General features: G+C 36.2%; 1 protein-coding gene across 4 annotated transcripts in view; it reads right to left on the reverse strand.

The window, feature by feature from the left end:
- Positions 1 to 19,671, reverse strand: part of Tenm1 (teneurin transmembrane protein 1) — a 789,988-nt gene that overhangs the window by 554,123 nt on the left and 216,194 nt on the right. For all 4 annotated transcript variants that reach the window (XM_040744566.1, XM_040744568.1, XM_040744567.1 and 1 more), the window contains one exon: positions 4,027 to 4,308. In XM_040744566.1, the coding sequence (XP_040600500.1) occupies positions 4,027 to 4,243 (217 nt within the window). In that variant the 5' untranslated portion in view covers positions 4,244 to 4,308. The remainder of the gene's footprint in view (positions 1 to 4,026; positions 4,309 to 19,671) is intronic.

The raw sequence follows: 19,671 nt of genomic DNA on the forward strand, positions 1-19,671 counted from the left end.
TCTGGGTATACAATATGGAAAGAAATATCCATAATGAGAATGAGGGATACAAATATAATATCCTTAATATTAATGGAATAAGAAATTATCTACACAAAGCAAAAGTGTGGTAATATAGTGACAGTGCAAGAGAGTTGGTGTTGGGAGATGTCATTCTGTAAAAATGTGTTTGATTGGTTTGAATAAAGTACTGTTGGCCAATAGGGAAGCAAGATAGGTGGGACTAGGACTCGAGGAGGATTCTGGGAAAGAGAGGTAGAGAGACACCGTGTAGGCGGCCAGAGAACTAAGAGGTCTGGACCCTTTCTCCAGTAAGAGAAATACTTAGATTAACAAATATGAGGTAAATACTTAAGTCATAGCTAGCCAGTAAGAAACAAGAAAATGACCAACAGCTTCATAATTAATATAGTGTCCTGTGTGTCATTTGGTGACTGCAACTGTGGCAGGGCCCAGGAGACTGGCTGGAAAAAATACACTCTACAAGCTGAAAAGTCTGTTTTCAGTTAGACTGTGAATGACAGTTGAACAGGAACAAAGGATTGGCATTTCAAGGTTGTGGATAGGCATTTGGAGATGTAGCTGGGTAACCATAATAGTATGGTTAATCAGTGTGGATAAGACACCAAGATTTGTCATTTGCATCTCTTCTATCTCCCCAAATAACTGCTGCCAAGAAATAGGTAACAACATAGAAAAAGAGTAAAAGGAGATGTAAGGATGTTCAAATAGTTCAGTTAGATTTGTTTTTGAAATCTCAGTAAAATCCTCTGAGTGTTTTGGAGACGTAGAGATCAATTGTGCTGGATGAAGTAATGGCTTACACAGAGAAATTTTGGTGGTTGCCTGCAGGAAAGGCAAGCATGAACTAGTTGATGTCTAATAATATAAACAGGCTTGGAACTTGGGGTATTGGAATGATTCTGATTTCTTTCCTTTTAGTTATACAGAATTTAGAGTAACTGATATCTCATTAATTTGGAAATGTCCAGCTGGTAATTGCATGTTTACAACTGTAATTCATGAGGGATGTTAAGACTGAATGAAAATGTAATTTAGAATCCCCAAAATATATGTGATCGGTATTTGAACAAAGGAACTCAAAATAATTATACAGGCATCAGATTTCTTCAGTGGGCCTTTTAAAAGTGTAAATTGATAGGCTGCATACCTAGGTTTGCTAAGGTGGATTCTGGGAATTTCCATCTTTAGTGAATTCTCATGTAATGCTAATGCTACTGAGTCAGGGGTACATACTTTGAAGACCACTGTCCCAAATAAATAAACATATTTAAAATTAATGCCACTGTGACATTAATTCACACATTTATGAACACCTGATTTTTGACAAAGAAGCCAAAATTGTATAATAAAAAGAAAGCATCTTCAACAAATATTGCTGCCATAACTGCATGTCGACATGTAGAAGAATGCAAATAGATCCATATCTATTGCCATGCACAAAACTCAAGTCCAAGTGGATCAAAAGACCTCAACATAAATCAAGATACACTGAAGCTTATAGAAGAGAAAGTGGGAAGTAGCGTTGAATGCATTGGCAGAGGAGACCTATTCCCAAATATAACACCAGTAGCACAGACTCTGAGAGCAACAATTAATAAATGGGACTTGCTGAAAATGAAAAGCTTCTGTAGGACAAAGGACATGGTAGGTAAGATAAAATGGCAGCTTACAGAGTGGGAAAAGATCTTTACCAACCCCATATCTGACCGAGGGCTGATCTCCAAAATATACTACAAAAAAAAACTCACAAAGCTAGACATCAAAATACCAAATAATACAATTAAAAATGGGATAAAGATCTAAACAGGGAATTCTCAACAGAAGAATATCAAATGACTGAAAGACATTTAAGGAATTGCTAAACACCATTAGTCATCAGGGTAATGCAAATCAAAATGACTCTGTCAAAATGGCTAAGATCAAAAACAATGATGACAGCTTATGCTGAAGAGGATGTGGAGTAACAGGAACACTTGCATTGATGATGGGAGTGCAGATTTGTGCAGTGGTAGGAGTGCAGATTTGTATAGCCTCTTTGTATATCAGTACTACAGTTTCTGAAAAAAACTGGGAATCAATCTACCTCAAGACCCAGCAATACCACTCTTGGGCATATACCCAAAGGATGTCCAATCATACCACAAAGAAATTTGCTCAATAATGTTCATAGCAGCATTATTTGTAATAACTAGAATCTGGAACAAACTAGATGCCCTTCAACTGAAGAATGGATAAAGACAATTTGGTATACTTACAAAACGGAGTATTTCTCAGCTATAAAAAATTGACATTTTGAAATGTGCAGGCAAATGGGTAGAACAACAATAAATTATCCTTAGTGAGGTAATCTAGAGCCGGAAATACAAAGATGGTATGTACTCACTCATGAGTGGATATTAAATATAAAGCAAAGGATAACTAGGCTACAATTCATAGCCCCAGCGAAACTAGGTAACAAGGATGACCCTAAGGGACACATGGATTGTCCTATGAAGGGGAAATAGATGATATCTCATGAGTAAACTGGAAATAGGTGGTTGGGTTAGAGAGGATGGGATGAGGGATGAGAACATGAGGGAGAGGGAATGGGATGGTAAAGTTGGAGGTAGGACATAGAGGGAAAGCAATGAAAGAGATAATTTGAGAGAGGGAACCATTACAGGATTAGGGAGATACCTGGTGCTAGGGAAATCTACAAGGATGACCCCAGCTAAGACTCCTAGCAACAGTGGAGAGGATACCTGAACTGGTCTTCTCCTGTAATGGTGACTACCCTAATTATGATCATGGAACCTTCATCCTGTAACTGATGGAAGCAGATGCAAAGATTCAGAGCCAAGCACTTTGCCAAGCTCCCACAGTCTAGTTGAAGAGAGGAAGGAGGGATTATATGAACAAATAGGAAAGATTCAAGATCTTGATGGGGAAACCCACAAAGACAGCTGACCTGAGCTTGTGGAAGCTCTTGGACTCAACCTATACCTGGGTAGCATGCAGAGGACATAACTAGGCCCTGTGTGTGTGGGTTAAAATTGTATGGCTTGCTGTGTTTGTGGGGCCCTTGGCAGTGGGACCAGGATCTATCCCTGGTGCATGAATTGGGTTTTTGGAGATCATTCCCTATGATGGGATGCCTTGCTCAGTCTTGATGCAGGTGGGAGAATCTTGGTCCTGCCTCAGCTTGATGTGCCAGGCTTTGTTGTCTCCTCATGAGAGGCCTTATCCTTTCTGAGGAATGGATAGGAGTAGAGGAAGGTGGGGAGGGGAAGGAGGGGGAACTGTGGTTGGTATATAAAATGACTAAAAAAGAAACCAAAAATTGTCAGTGTGTCTTATGCCTAACAAATAATCTGTACCAATATCAGTACATTTTACTATGTAGTCAATTGAAAAAAATGGGAATTTTATTTCTATCTGATTTTGTTAGCAACTATTATGCCTTCCCATAATTGAGAGATCACAGCAGCTAAAGAATAGACTGCAAAATACATGTGTGTTTCTTAAAAGGAACTCTCACTATTCTTCATTTCATTCTAAGCTACATTGCAAAAATGTTTCTACATTCTTTCCATAGACTTTCTAGCCCCTTGTTTGGTGGTCTCTACTAGCCTGGTTCACTTTCCTAACAGCCCAATATTTATTTGAGACTGGTGTCCCATATGGGCAATGGCTTGAAAAGCACTTAGCTGTTTACTTTATGTCTTACTATAAATTATTTAATCCTTCAGTCTGTAAATGGCTATTTGTAGGATTAGACAATTTCTGAAAGCTCTGATAAGAGGATTGTTGCATCCAAACTCATGCATAATCCGTAAAAAGCACATATTACCTACAACCTCAGCTAAGCTCGTATGTGGAACAGATTCACTAAGCATATGTAAGCAGTAGGAATTATTAACCAACTAACATCATCACATTTGTTTTTGATGCATAGGTTTATGCATATAAACATTCCCTAAGAAGAAATAATATTGGTTATAAAAATCCAATAAAAAAGCCTACCTTGAGTAGATTTCTCGACTTCTTTCCTCTTTCTACTCTGGCTATTGTAATTCCTCCTCAGCTCTTGGTTATACTCATGCAGAGTTTCCCTTGAGTTGAATGACTGTCTTGGTTTTCTCCCGTCTTCACTCTCATCAGAAGAACTGGTATAAGCTAGATCCATTTCATGCTTGACTTTGGACAGAGGCTGATAAGGTTTGCAGTCTGTTTGCTCCATCACTGATTAAGCAAGCTCAGTTTCATGAAAAAGGATAAGCAAGTTTTTTTTTAATGAAAGCAGTCCTGGAAGAGAGAGAAAATCATGAGCCTTTTTAGATTTGTCCTTTTGCAAGGAAACACATCTGGCAGATTCACAATTGGTCTGCTAACACTATCAAAGGAGTGAAGCAAAAGACAAAGTAGATGACATGAAGCTAGCTGGAGGCAATAATAACACTCTGTGCTACATGCATATATTGTCAAGCATTTAGGATGAAGCTAGAGGTTGTAGTATTAGAAAATGCTCAAAGTAAAAAAGAAGGGCAGGTTACAAAAATATTTGAATTGGAATGCAAACAAAAGGAAATGCTACTGTGGTATTTGAGTGTGTTTTTAATGTTAAAGATGGTGATTAGATTAGAAAACATTATGAGATTTGAAAGTAGACAGGAGTATAAATATTAACCTAGCACAACTCACATTTAAAATGAAACTAGTGAGAAAACCACATTTACAAAGAACATTTCTTTGCCTCTGGTTTAATATAACATTTAAGACTGGGGCTCTGAGGATGGGAAGGGTTCTGAATGTAGAAAGGCAGTTACCAAAGCTCATGAAATAAAGTGTGCTTCAGGGGACTGGGCATCTTGTGCTCATATTGTGACTCAGGCCTGCAGAGCATTTTTAATGACTTAGGTGGTGGTAAATTTTTGTTTGTCATAGTACTGAGAGGATGTAAACTACATTTCTAGTGACTATTCTGGTATAGGAACAGCAGGATCTAAATTGGGTTTAGAAACAACAATATTGAGCTTCATGATAAATCATTGAAAGAACTCCCCATCCCTCCACTCCTCATCCCCATAATGTTGAGCTAGGAGCTCTGAAGCTCTTAGGGCTAGTAAAGACATTAGCTGCCCTACTTATCACAGACAGTCTGAGATCAAGTGCCATTTAAAATGCCAAAGTCCTCTGGAATATGAAAAGTACTGTTTTTAAACTTATTTCTCAACATTTATCATTATTTTTGTCCTCTGCAATAAGACTGCAAATTGTTTCTTTCATATAAAGTTTAATTATTTAGTTTGAAATATCATGTATTGATTCCTTCATTTTCTTTATCACTTTACCCAGTTTGTTTATTTGTAATTTTCAGGCAGGGTTTCACTTTGTATTTTAAGATGGCCTAGAATTCACTATATAGTCCAGGCTGAACTCAATTGTACAAATCCTGTACTCAAGCCTCTCAAATACTAACATTCTTAGTGTGACATACCAAGCATGGTTGCCATAAGCATTTTAGAGGCATGGTCTTATGTGTAGCCCAAGCTCATCGCAAATTCATGATCATCCTACCTCAGAATTTCAAAAGTTGAGATTACATGTGAGCAGCCAAGAATGGATCTTACCATATGTATTTTTAAAGAAACCTATTGACATGCAAACTATGGTTCCTATATCATATATAGTACATCACAGCTTGGAATCCTTGTTTCATTTACAATAAGCATATAGAAAACAAATCCTTCTGTAAGATCATGGGTGACTGAGGCTAAATGGTTCATTCTACTTTGTAGTATGATCAAACCTTTAATGTTGAAGACTTAATAAAGCAAATGGTAATTAAATTTCTGGAAGGTAAAACTTGAAACTTAACAAACTTCATAGTTATAGTACTACTTAGTACTATTCTAGACACATACATATTAGAGACAACTTAATATCCAAATATATAAATTCCATGAACATTTTAGGAATATAACTAGGTTTCTTTGCATTAATATCAGAGATAAGTATACTGAGAAATAAGACAAAATTATTTTTATTAGTTCTTTTTTTTTTTGGTTTTTCGAGGCAGGGTTTCTCTGTGGCTTGGGAGGCTGTCCTGGAACTCGCTCGGTAGACCAGGCTTGGTCTCGAACTCACAGAGATCCACCTGCCTCTGCCTCCCAAGTGCTGGGATTAAAGACATGTGCCACCACCGCCCGGCTATTATTTCTTTTATTCTTTGAGGTTAGTGTATCATTTCTCCCTTCCTTTTCCTCCTCCCTAGTCTTCCCATACAGTCCTTACTCCCTTTAAATTTATGATCTTTTAATTTTCTTAATTGCTGCTACATGTTTATATACACTGTTGGTTCAACAGTGCTTAAATCTAAGTTCATCTCATGAATCCATTGTCTATATAATTATTCTATATGCATTTTCTACATGGCTATATATTTTCAATTTTTAGCTGCTACATGGATCGTTCCTCTATACTACAGGTTTGAATATCTAACTGGTTGCTAAATATTTCCATATAGTTATATATAAATTCATCTGAAATTTGTTATGTTCAAAACAGGACTTCTGTTGGTTACTTCTCCAGAAGTGCCCGAGAAGTTAAAGTCACCCTTGATTCCTAGCATGTATTCTATTAGTTAGTGCATTTGTGTCATCTTTGAAAAAAAACGTAGAATCCAAACATATTTATCTACTTCCTTACTACTACTTTGGATTAAATGGTATTCATTGTCCTGGTTATCCCATTGCAGTCTGAGAGCAGTTTTCCTTCACTGTAGTCAGAATGGAAGTTTTAACATATGAATGTGGTGGTTTGAATAAAAATGGCCCCCAGGTTCTCATAGATTTGAAAGCTTGGTCATCAGGGAGAGGCACTACTGAGTAGGCAGGGTCTTTTTAGAGGAAATGTGTCCCTGTGGGTGGGCTTTGAATTTTCAGTAGCTCAAGCTAAGCCCACCCAGTGGTTTACAAGGTCTTCCTGCTACCTGTCAATCCAGATAAAGAACTCTCAGCTACTCTCCAGCACTGTGTTTCCCTGTGTGCCACCTTGTTCTCCTTCATGACTATAATGAATGGACTAAACTTCTGGAAGTGTATGCCATCCCCAATTGAATGTTTTCCTTTATAAGAGTTGCTGTGGTTATGGTGTCTCTTCACAGCAATAGAACATTGACTAAGGCAATACGTTTTTCATGTTCTTCTGTGTTCTGAAGCAGTATACACTAAACTGAAAGTCAGAATCTTACAATAGCATACAATGGCCTTAGCTTAAACTTTTTAAACTTATCTACTCATGTTTTCATCTTATTCATGAACCGTAACTATACTGATGTAGATGTTCTGTTTCTGAAAATACCAGGCATTTCCCACCACAGAACAACCTGTCATTGAAAGAATACCCCCAGATGATACTAGCTATTCTCCTTTTTGTCTTTCAAAAGAATTCATCAACAAATGGCATGATAAACACTTTGTTTACTTTTATTTTTTCATTGTACTCTACATGAACATGAATTATCTGCTCGATTTGTTGATCAAAAGTGAATAAATAGCCGGGCGGTGGTGGCGCATGCCTTTAATCCCAGCACTCGGGAGGCAGAGGCAGGAGGATCTCTGTGAGTTCGAGGCCAGGCTGGACCAACAGCCCCCAAAACAATACAGAGAAACCCTGTCTCGTAAAAACCAAAAAAAAAGTGAGTAAATAATTATGGAACATGCTCAAGAGATATTGGAGAGAATGTAGGAAAGAATAAGACACAGACTCTGTCCCAGGGGAACCTATAACCTATTTAGGTAATAAATAGAGAACTCTAGTATAAAGTAGAATGAAATGACTCTATGACAAATAATGTAGTAATTCTACAAAAGATGAAGAGATTGTGAAAAGATTGTGTTTAATTTAGCTTGTTTGCTCAACAGCAACAGTGTTACTGCCATCACTACTGACAGTCTGTTGTAACCTATGCTATCAAGCCTATTTTTAATTTCTTTCTTCGTTTGTTCCTATGGCCTATTTTTTAAAAGTTATGCAGTTGTATAAATTTTACACCTTGAGTTTGCTTTGAACAGTGCAAAATGAGAACTGTACCAGAAGCATACTATCAAAATGTGTTGACTAGTTTTATGTCAACTTGACAGAACATAGAATAATCTTAAAGTAGGGAACCACAATAGGAAAAAAATGACTTCATAAGATGAGACTGGAGGCAGGAAGCCTATAGAGGATTTTCTTAATTAGTGATTCCCTTGGCAGGAACCAATTGTAGGTAGAGATACCCCTTAGTTGGCTGTCTTGAGTTCTATAGGCAATCAAGCTGAGTATGCCTTGAAGAGCAATCCAGTAAGTCATACCCCTCCTTGACTTCTTTACCATCTCCTGCCTTCATGCTCCTACTCTGTTGGCACTCCTGCCTTGAATGTCTTTGAAGATTAGCTGTGATATCTGAGTTGTATTTTGTCATGATGCTTTATCCCAGTTATAGAAACCATAATACACAGAGACAAATTTTCTTTAAAACAAGGATTGGATTACCACAAAAAGCCACATCAATGAAATTCATTTAATTTGATGCCTACCAACATAAACTGTCATATAAAATTATTTTGTGCATTATAAAGAATGATACTTCAATAATTTCGAGGTGGACCATAATTTTCTCCATGATCCCACTGACTGTGGGAAAATATCAATCAAGTACTTTTTTTATAAAAAGGAACTTTTAAGAATGATGTTTTCCATTAACCATCTATTGATTAGGAATCTACACTTACCATAATGACATTCAAATATGATACAGGAAATTACAAAAACTAAAAATGTCTTATTTCTAATGTCTAATGTTATGTTATGGCAACTATGATTTATCATACCATAATTATCTTTCCTTTTACATTAAAAATGTAGACATTCTCTTTTCTTTTGATGTGCTTATTTGAAACACACTCATGAGAAATTATATATAAGTATGAAATGAGAAACAGAGAGAAAGAGACACAGAAAGACAGAGGTTTTATATTGCTGTCATGAACCATCTTCAAAGTTCAAATCACAGCAATTCCCACCTCCAAATCAGCTAGGAATAAAGAATGTCACACCTATTCAATGGTTTTTGAAGGTCCTTGCAACAAATAATTCTTTAAGTAGAACACCAGCAAAAGCTCCAGGATCCCTCCATAACAACATTTTTTGTCCTAAAATTTGTGTCAGTTAACCCAGGAGAGAGTAGAGAAATAGTTCCTGTTTTTTCAAGGGATATAAAATTAATACACACAATTGTGTGGACCAGAGCTTTGAAGATACATAATTGTGATATTTATCAAAACCCAAATACCAGATCTCAAATTTATTGGCAAATAACACATGTATGAAAACTTTAAAAGCTCCAAATTTTACATTTGGAAAAAGACGGACATTTGAAATGCAACAATGTTTGAAAGCAGAGTAATTACAGAAAGACACTGCTGCGAATACATCACAGAGGAAAGATTCCTCATTCCTGCACTGACTGTTTCATTCAGTGACCAGCACACAATTCATTATGTCCAGTGTAAACTGAGGCTTATTTAGACATGATGGAGAAAAGATAAATTCTAATCACTAGTCTAGGAATCTTTAGTAAACAGCAGTGCCCCCTCTTAAGAGGCTTTTTTTTCTCTAAATATAAAGGGAAGTCCTTAGTTTACCTCAGAAATCTCATCTAGTTCTAAATTTCTCTGGTTGTATTTGAAAGGAAAGAAAAGCTGTGGTTGATTTGCCAAGAAAAAAAGAGAATATATTCAAGTCTATGCTTGCATTGTTAATTAGTCTCTCTCTTTTCCCTTATGTTCCCTTCTACTCCCAGAACTGTTATTACACACTCCATTCTATTCCAATAGATATTGGAATAAAAACACTGCTTTTGAATCTGTACATCTTTGTACATATGAATGCATTAATAATCACTTCACTTCCTATGCTATTTTATTTTGTTTCTATGTCTCATTCTTCTTTTACATTATTTTGTTTATCTTTGATATTATAATATCATATCATTTCCCGCTTCCCTTTTCTTTCTCCCTCCAAACCACCCCATAAACTCTCCTAGCTCTCTTTGAAATTGATGACCACTTTTTCTGTTAATCCTTATTACATGCATATATGTATATGTGTGTTTGCATATATAAATACCTAAATATAAACTTCTAGGTCTCTATAATGGTAATCATATATATGCTTTTGCATACATTGACCTCTCAACATGGAAACTTCTTCCTGGTTTATCTACAACACAGACTGTCTGATTCTACTAATAATACCTATCTATAAGTTGATACCTTAAGAAAGAAGGAACACTCCCATTGACAAAACAAGTCAAAGATACATAGAACATTGCTTAAGGTTAGCAAGCATATCAGATACAGGGAAAGAGTTCATAAAATACTGAGAGAAGAGTTAGCAAGGGATATTAAACACTTTGGAAATGTTACAAACTTTTCCCTCAATAAAGTCCTTTTACATTATTTAAGCTTGACCCATTTAGATTATTAAATGATGACTGATTCTTCTCTAACTTTCTTTTTCTTAAGTAATCATTGAAAATGGAACTGTTGTGGAGACTGTTTATGATAGTAACATAGTCACTAATTTTTTAAAAATTTGGAGGAGAAATCCCCCTCATAATTTCACGATCTAGAAAGGTGACTGCAGTCTTTCTGTTTCACTTTCTTGACTGTCATTTTTTTCTGCCATTCTGACTCATGTTTGCATATTTCTATACAATTTCTATTACAATAACTATATATCTCTGCAAAGTTAATGATGCACAATGATTTTCTATGTGCATTATATTGTTGAATATTTATATTTCCCTCCCCATTTATTAATATTGTAGCTGAAATATTATAAAGATACCATGCACCTTTTTATTACCATTTAAAATTTTTAGGGTACATTCCAAGAACATAAATCAATGAGCCAAGAATTTTGAACATTTTGTTGACTGGAAAATCATAATAAATAATATACATTGTCACTAGCAATGTGTGAGACATTTATTTCATTGTAGTCTGGCCAATTTTTATTGTTTTTAATGCCTGTTTAAGCAAATACATTAATGGTGCCATCTTTTAGTGTGCATTTGCTTGATTATAAGTGAGACTGAATATTCTGCTTTCTGTACACTTGTTAATTTTATTTTCTTACCTATGAACTCTTTGCAGCTTTTGTATATTTATGTACTGGGAATCCTTTTTATATTTAAAAATATTAACCTTTGTTCATGCTATACAATAAATAGAATGGCCTTCTATATTGCATATTTGACGCAGTTAACTTTAACAGTGTATTCTTTGCTATTTCAATTTTACGATGTTTTGGTAAGCATGACAGAAGAAAAACATGAGCAATGAGTAGACATACATTACTTTTGAAAAGATGTGACAAATTTGATATAACCAAGAACATTCCCAAAATCAATTTACTAATATATATTTGCTAAGTTGCTATTTAATTAATTTCATTCAGTTATTTAGAAAATAAATTTCACTTTGGCTGAACTATATTATAAAAATGACCAATTTCATTGTGGTGATGCCTCAAATATATACAGAAAGCCAATAAATTAATTTGATTTTCTCACAGAATTGGCCAGTTTTTTCTTGTCAAATGGTCACAACAAATTGTTTTAGCAAATAAAAGAAAATAATTATCCAGGTTTTAGGATACAGGTCGATGATTTTTAAATGGGTCTTATTATCTAAAAAGTGATAGATTTTGAAAGAAACTACTTTTATGGTTCATAGACATTTTATTATTCCAAGAAGTGTGAGAGGGCATGTTCTTCTGTATGCTATGAATATTTTTTTCTCTTATTGATTGAGGATTAAAGCTGTTTTGGCCAATGGACAGGCAGAATTTAGCCAGGCAGGAAATACAAAAAGGGATAGAGAAAGGTAGTAGGCAGAATCAGAGAGAGATGCAGGAGGTCTGGGCATTACTGGTAAGCCAAGACCATGTGCAGATACACGAATTGCTAGGAATGGGTTAATAATTAAGACAGGGCTAACCAATATGAAACCTGAGACATTGGCCAAACAGTTTATAATTAATGTAAGCCTCTGTGTGTTTATTTGGAACTAAATGGCCATGGGAATGGGTGGGATAGAAACTTCAATCCACAGAGGTTGTATTCCAGCTTTGATATGCATTGTATTCACATATAGTTCACATGCATTCAGTTAATTATTACATTTGAATTATAAAAAATTTATAAGAGGATATGGAGAAAGGGGAACACTTCTCCACTGTTGGTCGGAGTGCCAACTTGTACAGCCACTTTGGAGATCAGTATGGAGAGTCCTCAGGAAAATGGATTTCAGCCTACCACAAGATCCAGCAATTCCACTCTTAGGCATATACCCAAAAGATGCACATTCATACAATAAGGACATCTGTTCAACCATGTTCATAGCAACATTATTTGTAATAGCCAGAAACTGAAAGCAACCCTGATGCCCCTCTACTGAAGAATGGATAGAGAAAATGTGGTACATTTACACAATGGAGTACTACTCAGCAGACAAAAACAGTGGAATCTTGAAATTCGCAGGTAAATGGATGGCACTAGAAGAAACCATCCTGAGTGAGGTAACCCATTCATAAAAGACAAACATGGTATGTACTCACCATATATGGATTTTAGACATGGATCAGGGGAGTGCCAGCCTGCAACCCCACCATGAGAGAGTCTGGGAAACAGGGAGGACCATAAGAGAGATATGCATGGTACCCCAGAGTAGGGGAATGGGATGGGATGTCCTGAGGGGATTGGGAAGATGGGTTGAGAGGAGGGTAGAGGAATCTTGGAGAAAGAGAGCGGGAGAAGAGGAGAGGAGAGTAGGACATGGGTGAGTAGGAAGGTTGAGTCAAGGAGCCACTATAGGTTTGAGAAGATATCTGGAACTAGGGGGATTTTCAGAGATCTACAAGGATGACAACAACTGGCAAACTAACAGGAAGACATGGGGGAGCAGGAAGGTTGAGTCAAGGAGCCACTATAGGTTTGAGAAGAGATCTGGCACTAGTGAGATTTTCAGAGATCTACAAGGTGATACCAACTGGCAAAATAACCAATAGTGGAGAGGCTACCTTAAATGCCCTTCCCTGATAATGAGATTGATGGCTACCTTATATGCCATCCTGGAGCCTTCATCTATTGGCTGATGGAAGCAGAGGCAGACACCCACAGCTAAACACTGAACTGAACTCCTGGAAACAAGTTGCAGAGAGGGAGGAGTGATGAGCAAAGAAGTCAAGGCCTTAATGGTGAAACCCACAGAGACAGCTGACCTGAACAAGGGACACCAGACTGGTGACTGAGAGGTCAGCATGGGACTGACCCAGATCCCCTGAACTTGGGTGTCAGTGAGGAGGCCTTGGCAATCTATGGGGCCTTGGATAGTCGATCAGTATTTAGTTTTGGCATACAAATGGATTTTGGGAGCCCATTCCACGTGGAGGGATGCTCTCTCAGCCTGGACACATGGGGGTGGGCCTAAGCCCTGTCCAGGATAATATGATAGACTTTGAAGATTTCCCATGGAGGGACTCACCCACCTTGGGGGTGGAGAAGGAATGGGGTAGGGAGTTGGGGGGTTGGGAGGATGGCAGAGGAGGGGAGGGTGAGAGAGCTGGTATTGACATGTCAAGCAAGCCTGTTTCTAATTTACATAAAATAAAAATTGAAAAAATTATAATGGAATAAGTCTCAAAAATACCTGGAAAATGAGTCCCCAGAAATTGTTATCATTTGTGAGAACAGCTGCAGTTGATATTACAGGCTACTTCTTTAGTAGTAATTTTGGAAAGAGAAAATCCAAAATTAAGCTATTTGACATGTAAATAGTGAAGTTGCATCTCTTTTATATATTGTTCTTTTTTTCTATGTGAATTTTGTATATTTTTTTCTACTAACTTTTAAAAAACATCCACTATTTGCAGAGGCACTAATATGCTTCAAATGAGACAAGTGGAGGGAGAAAAAAACCTAATGAATAGGAAAGACTCCAAAAAGAAATTCTAAACAACTGTTTTGGAAACAGAAGTCTTAATACAATGCAATGTTCTCCATTGTAGTTAAGATAATCTTGACCTTGAATTCACACACACATACACACACACACCACTGACTTGAACAAAATTTCTGTGGACTAATATTATATTGAGTTTGAGAATTTCCTACTACATAGTACACCACTAAGGGGAAGGTTAGAAGGTTACACATCTCAAAATGAGTTCCCAGAACATCATTAAGGAATATATTTGTGTAAGTAATTGTACATTCTTATTTCTTAGTTTTGCAAGTGATAATTCATTTTTTATTGCAGTGACATCTATCTATATTACTTTATGTCTTTTTGAAATTTTAACAATGCCTTAAAGTAATTTCAAATTATCTGTCACTTATTACCTTCTTACATCCTCCGTGGTGGATTATACAGATCATCTAAACACCTAATAGGGAGAACAATTATCAAGAAAATTGAAGGTAACTCAATATGCAAAAGCTTCTTTTTACTCTTTGGAGATAAACAATAGCTGCTTATTTCACTAAGTAAACAATCATATTCAATTCATTTTCTTACACTGAAATCCATTGGGGCTTTTGTAAATTTCACAGTAATTTTAGCATTAACATACTCATCCAAAATTTAGCATCAAACTCAATATAGTATCTTCAAAAGTAATAGGTTTTAAATGTGGTGTTATGTAATTGGAGATACCACTTCCACCCATAGCTTACAAATAACAAGCATTAATCAACACTCTTTTATTGCTGTCAGTCTTCAGCATTAGTTTAGCAAAATTGGCACTTTATTAGTAACTCTCTTGAATTTCATGTGTAACAATAGGAAGCAGTAGCATATTCACTGCCTGCTACTAAAATTTCATTTGCAATTATGCTAAACATTAGACTGTAAAGATTCTAATCAAATTAACATAACATATGCTCCAAAATATAGAACCTTTAGTGATTAGATTGAAGAGGTGGCTACAGAGGTTAATTCTGATTTCTGGTATTTTTTAATCTCTAGGATTTATACTAAGGAGTTTACTGCTTTGGGCAGATGACAGCTAAGTCATAGCTGATAGGCTACTATTAGAAAAATCCCCATAAAAAAAACCAGAAAAATCCCCATACAGTAGTCTTAAAATGTAGAGGGCTGATCTCCAAAATTTACAAAGAACTCAAGAAGCAAGTCTCCAAAACACCAAAGGAACCAATTAAAAAGTGGGGTACAGAACTAAATAGAGAATTCTCAATAGAGGAGTCTAAAATGGTTGAGAGACACTTAAGAAAGTGCTCACCATCCTTAGCCATTAGGGAAATGCAAATCGAAACAACTCAGATATAATCTTATTTCTGTCAGAATGGCTAAAATCAAAAACACCAATGACAGTTTATTCTGGAGAGGATGTGGAGAAAGGGGAACACTCCTCCAATGTTGGTGGGAATGGCAACTCATACAGCTACTTTGGAAATCAGTATGGAGATTCCTTAGAAAATGGGACTCAGTCTACCACAAGACTCAGAAATTCCACTCTTAGGTATATTCAAAAGATGCACATTCATACAACAAGGATGTCTGTTCCACTACGTTCATAGCAGAATTATTTGTAATATCCAGATCCAGAAAGCAACCTAAATGCCATACAACTGAAGAGTTGATAGAGAAAATATGGTACATTTACATAATGGAGTACTACTCGTGGGGGAAAAGAAAACAATGGAATCTTGTAATTTGCAGGCAAATGGAAATGGATGGCACTAGAAGAATCCATCCTGAGTGAGGTAATCCAGTCATGAAACAACGAACATGGTATGTACTCACTCATATATGGTTTTTAGACATGCATCGGGGAGCGCCAGACTACAATCCAACTGCCAAACCTTCATCCAGCGACTGATGGAAGCAGAGGCAGACACCCACAGCTAAATACTGAACTGAATTCCTGGAACCCAGTGACAGAGAGGGAGGAGTGGTGAGCAAAGGGGTCAAGAGTGGGCTGGTGAAACTCACAGAGACCTGACTGATGGCTGAGAGGCTAGCATGGGACTGATCCAGACCCTCTGAATGCGGTGTCAATGAGGAGGCCTCAGCAATCTCTGGGGCCTTGGGTAATAGACCAATATTTACCCTGGTATATGAATGAACTTTGGGATCCCATTCCACGTGGAGGGATGCTTTTTCAGCCTGAACACACTGGGGAGGGCCTAAGCTCTGCTCTGGGTGAAATGACCGACTCTGAAGATGCCCCATGGTGGGCCTCACCCTTCCTGGGGAATAGTGTGTGGATTGTATGGACTGGTCGAGGAGCAAGGGAGGAGTGGTGCGAGAGGGAGCTGGGATTGACATGTGAAGTAAGCTGGTTTTTAATTTAAATAAAAAATTAAATAAAGAAACAACTCCAAATAATGTAGGGTCTAGATATGGGTTTATGATAAAATAGTGTACTTCTATTCCATATGTATACTGTGTGGTTAATACCTTTTTTTTGTTATCATGAACCTAATATAAAATTATTCCTTACATGAAAATTGTAAATTATTAGTTTTCTTTAAAAATTACAAGGGAAAAGACCCTAATAAATTTACTTTGTCAGCTTTCTTATATATCATTGTCTACTAATTAATGTTATATAATACTGCAAATAGTTAATATTAATGATATATAATAATTAATTTTCAAAATTAAAAAGACTAGAAAGAAGATAAAGTTTTTTAAAAGCTATTATCATACATGATCACATTTAATCCTCAAAAATTTTATGAGATAACTTTTCTCATTTGATATAAGAAGAAATAAAATGACAGCCATGCTTTCACATGATATAGCTAGTGGTCAGAATTCAAATCCAACTGAAGTATTCTTAGTCTCCTTGTTAAAGAGGGTAGCATAGTTTTGGAAGTTTCCAAGGGAGACATGGAACCACAATGGAACTTAGGCAAGATTTTCAGCTTAAAAAGTGACCGATGAGCTTCTGGAAACTGTCAAAGGTGAAAAGTATTTGGCCTTGAATGCCTATATAAAACAATGATATAGCACCTATTCCAGACAAAATGGCATAATGGTAACCATAAGTAGTAACTCTAAACACAGCTTAGATAAGCTTTAAGATGATGAGAATAAAACCGGAAGCCAAAGAAATCCATGTTCTGTAAAGTTTTCAGGTCTCAGTCCACAATACCCCTCCTACCTGCCATTTCTGGACTTACACTAAATGCCAATATAAATAACTCTAGAATTTTCTGTTTCTATGGGCTTGTCTATTCTGAATACTTTCTATAAATAGTCATATAATGAGTAGCTGTTGCATGTGCATAATTTTGTGCATGTGCATGCACATACATGGGTTCACTTGGGCATGTATACATGTACATGTAGAAGTCAGAGGACAAAGCACTGTTGGGTCAATGTACAATCATTTTGGTATACACCTGTGTACTATTTCAGACTAAAATAAAGAAATATGCTACACTATCTACCAACAATTATACAATAAGACACAACATAGATAGAAAAGTAATTTTCATCCTTGTGTGTTTCCTTGATGTGGAGGTCAGCAAGAGGGATACCATGACCGGTAAGGGAAACCTAGTCAACTACTTGGTACTAGTGAAGCCATGTTTGTTAGAGGAGAATCTACAACCACTAATTTACTAAACCAGCAAAATCCTTTACAATAATCTCTTAAACTCTTTCCTTTTAGTCACAGATAATTTTAGCCCTCACATCTGACCACTGGTTTTTACGCATGCTGTAGGATTTGAACTCAGTTCTTTAAGCTTTAGTGACAAGCACTTCACCACAAGACCTATCTCTCTAGCCCTAATATGTAGCCTTTTGCACCTGATATCTAACACTTTCATAAGACTGTTATGACTCATTACATTGTCATATTAGTAAATAATGCCATTTATCTTGATGGGTATATTCCTTTGAAACTATTTTTCTCCCCCTTTCTGTTTTGACTTCTGCAATTCATATTATGCATATATTAGTATTCATGATACAGTCTACTATTTCTGTGAGCTAATGGGACATTGTTCATCTGTCTTTGGTTTATTTCTCTTCTTTTCAGATTAGATAAATTATATATATATATATATCTGTCTTTAATTAACTGATTCTTTCACAATCTTGAACCTTCTTGAAAATATATCTAGTGAGTTCTTTATTATAGTTATTCTTTTTAGTCATAGAATTTTCAGTTAGTCTTTTAATAGTTTTTACATTTTTCTAAAAACAAAAACAAGTTCATTTTGTTGTTCTTTCTGTTAATTACATATTAACCATTGTTTTCAATATGGTTTGCATACTTACAGTGTTAGTTCTGAATACTTGTTAATTCCAATGTTTGAGATGTTTATAGTTTGTGTTGACTATTTTTGCTGTTAGTATTGAGAGTGACACAAAATTTATTGTGGTGGTTTGAGTAAGAGTGATCCATATAGGCTCACTTATGTTAATAGTGGGTCCCAGTTGATGGAATAGTTTGGGAAGGACTAGGAGATACAGCCTTGTTAGAGAAGGTGTGTCACTGAAGGTGGGCTTTTATATTTCAGAAAACTTGTGCTATTTGCAGTGTATGTGTGTCTCTCTCTTCCTCCAACTTGCAGATCAAGATTTGAGCTCTTAGCTGTTGCTGCCTCCATGCCTTTGGTCACCATCATGCATTATAGGGCTCTGAAACCATAATCCCAAAACTAAATGCATTCTTTTAAAGGTTGCTTAGGTCAATGTAGTTTTCACAGCAGTAGAAAATTAACTACGATATTGCCGTCTTTACATGTCTGACATTGATTTTGAAAACTGTACAGTTTAGATAATAAATAGTGATTCTGGATTCAAATTTCTCCCAAATGTTATTGTTTTACTTTGTTTATTTCTTAATTTATTAACTTTCTTTGGCTAAAATTGCAAACTATGCGATCCAGTGATACATGACTGTTGATATCATTTGCCCTGTTACAATTTTCTGTAAGCTTGACTCCTTGTCACCACTGTGTTCCTGTAGCTCTGTGTTTGTCAATTACAGAAAGATTGTGCTTAATCATCTTGATACTGTAAGGATTCTTTTGTCTGTCAATGAGTCTGTGTATGTAGAGAGAGCTCAATCAAGGTTCAGGGTATTTTCATATTTTCTTTGGCTTTTATGTTGTATTAGGCTTTCCAATAAATACTCTGTTCATTGTTCCACAGTTGGCCAGCAGAACATAACTGGCTGTGGACCCTCCAAGTTCTTCATTATCAATTTCATTAAAACAGAGATTCAATCATAAATAGCCTGCCTGTAACCACAAATCACAAAATCAGAAATTCGGGTTAGTAGAAATGTTGGCCCTCTCCATTAGCTTGAATATAAGAGGGACACTTTAAAGAATGATGCCAATGGAGAAGGGCATCATGTACTTTGCCATATCAGAAGAGCAATTTTAAGCTATGGGAGAGTAGTTGCAACTATTATAACATGTCCCAACATGAAAAAACTTGCTAGTGACTTATCTCAGAGAAAGAAGTGGTAAACATACTTACAACTAAACCAAAATCATAAAATTTATCCTTTTATTGTGTAAAGACCTATAATCTATTCAGATATAATTAATTTCATATTGCTATAGGC

The sequence above is a fragment of the Mesocricetus auratus genome, unplaced genomic scaffold (genome assembly GCF_017639785.1).
Source record: "Mesocricetus auratus isolate SY011 unplaced genomic scaffold, BCM_Maur_2.0 Super-Scaffold_100003, whole genome shotgun sequence".
Lineage (NCBI taxonomy): Eukaryota > Metazoa > Chordata > Mammalia > Rodentia > Cricetidae > Mesocricetus > Mesocricetus auratus.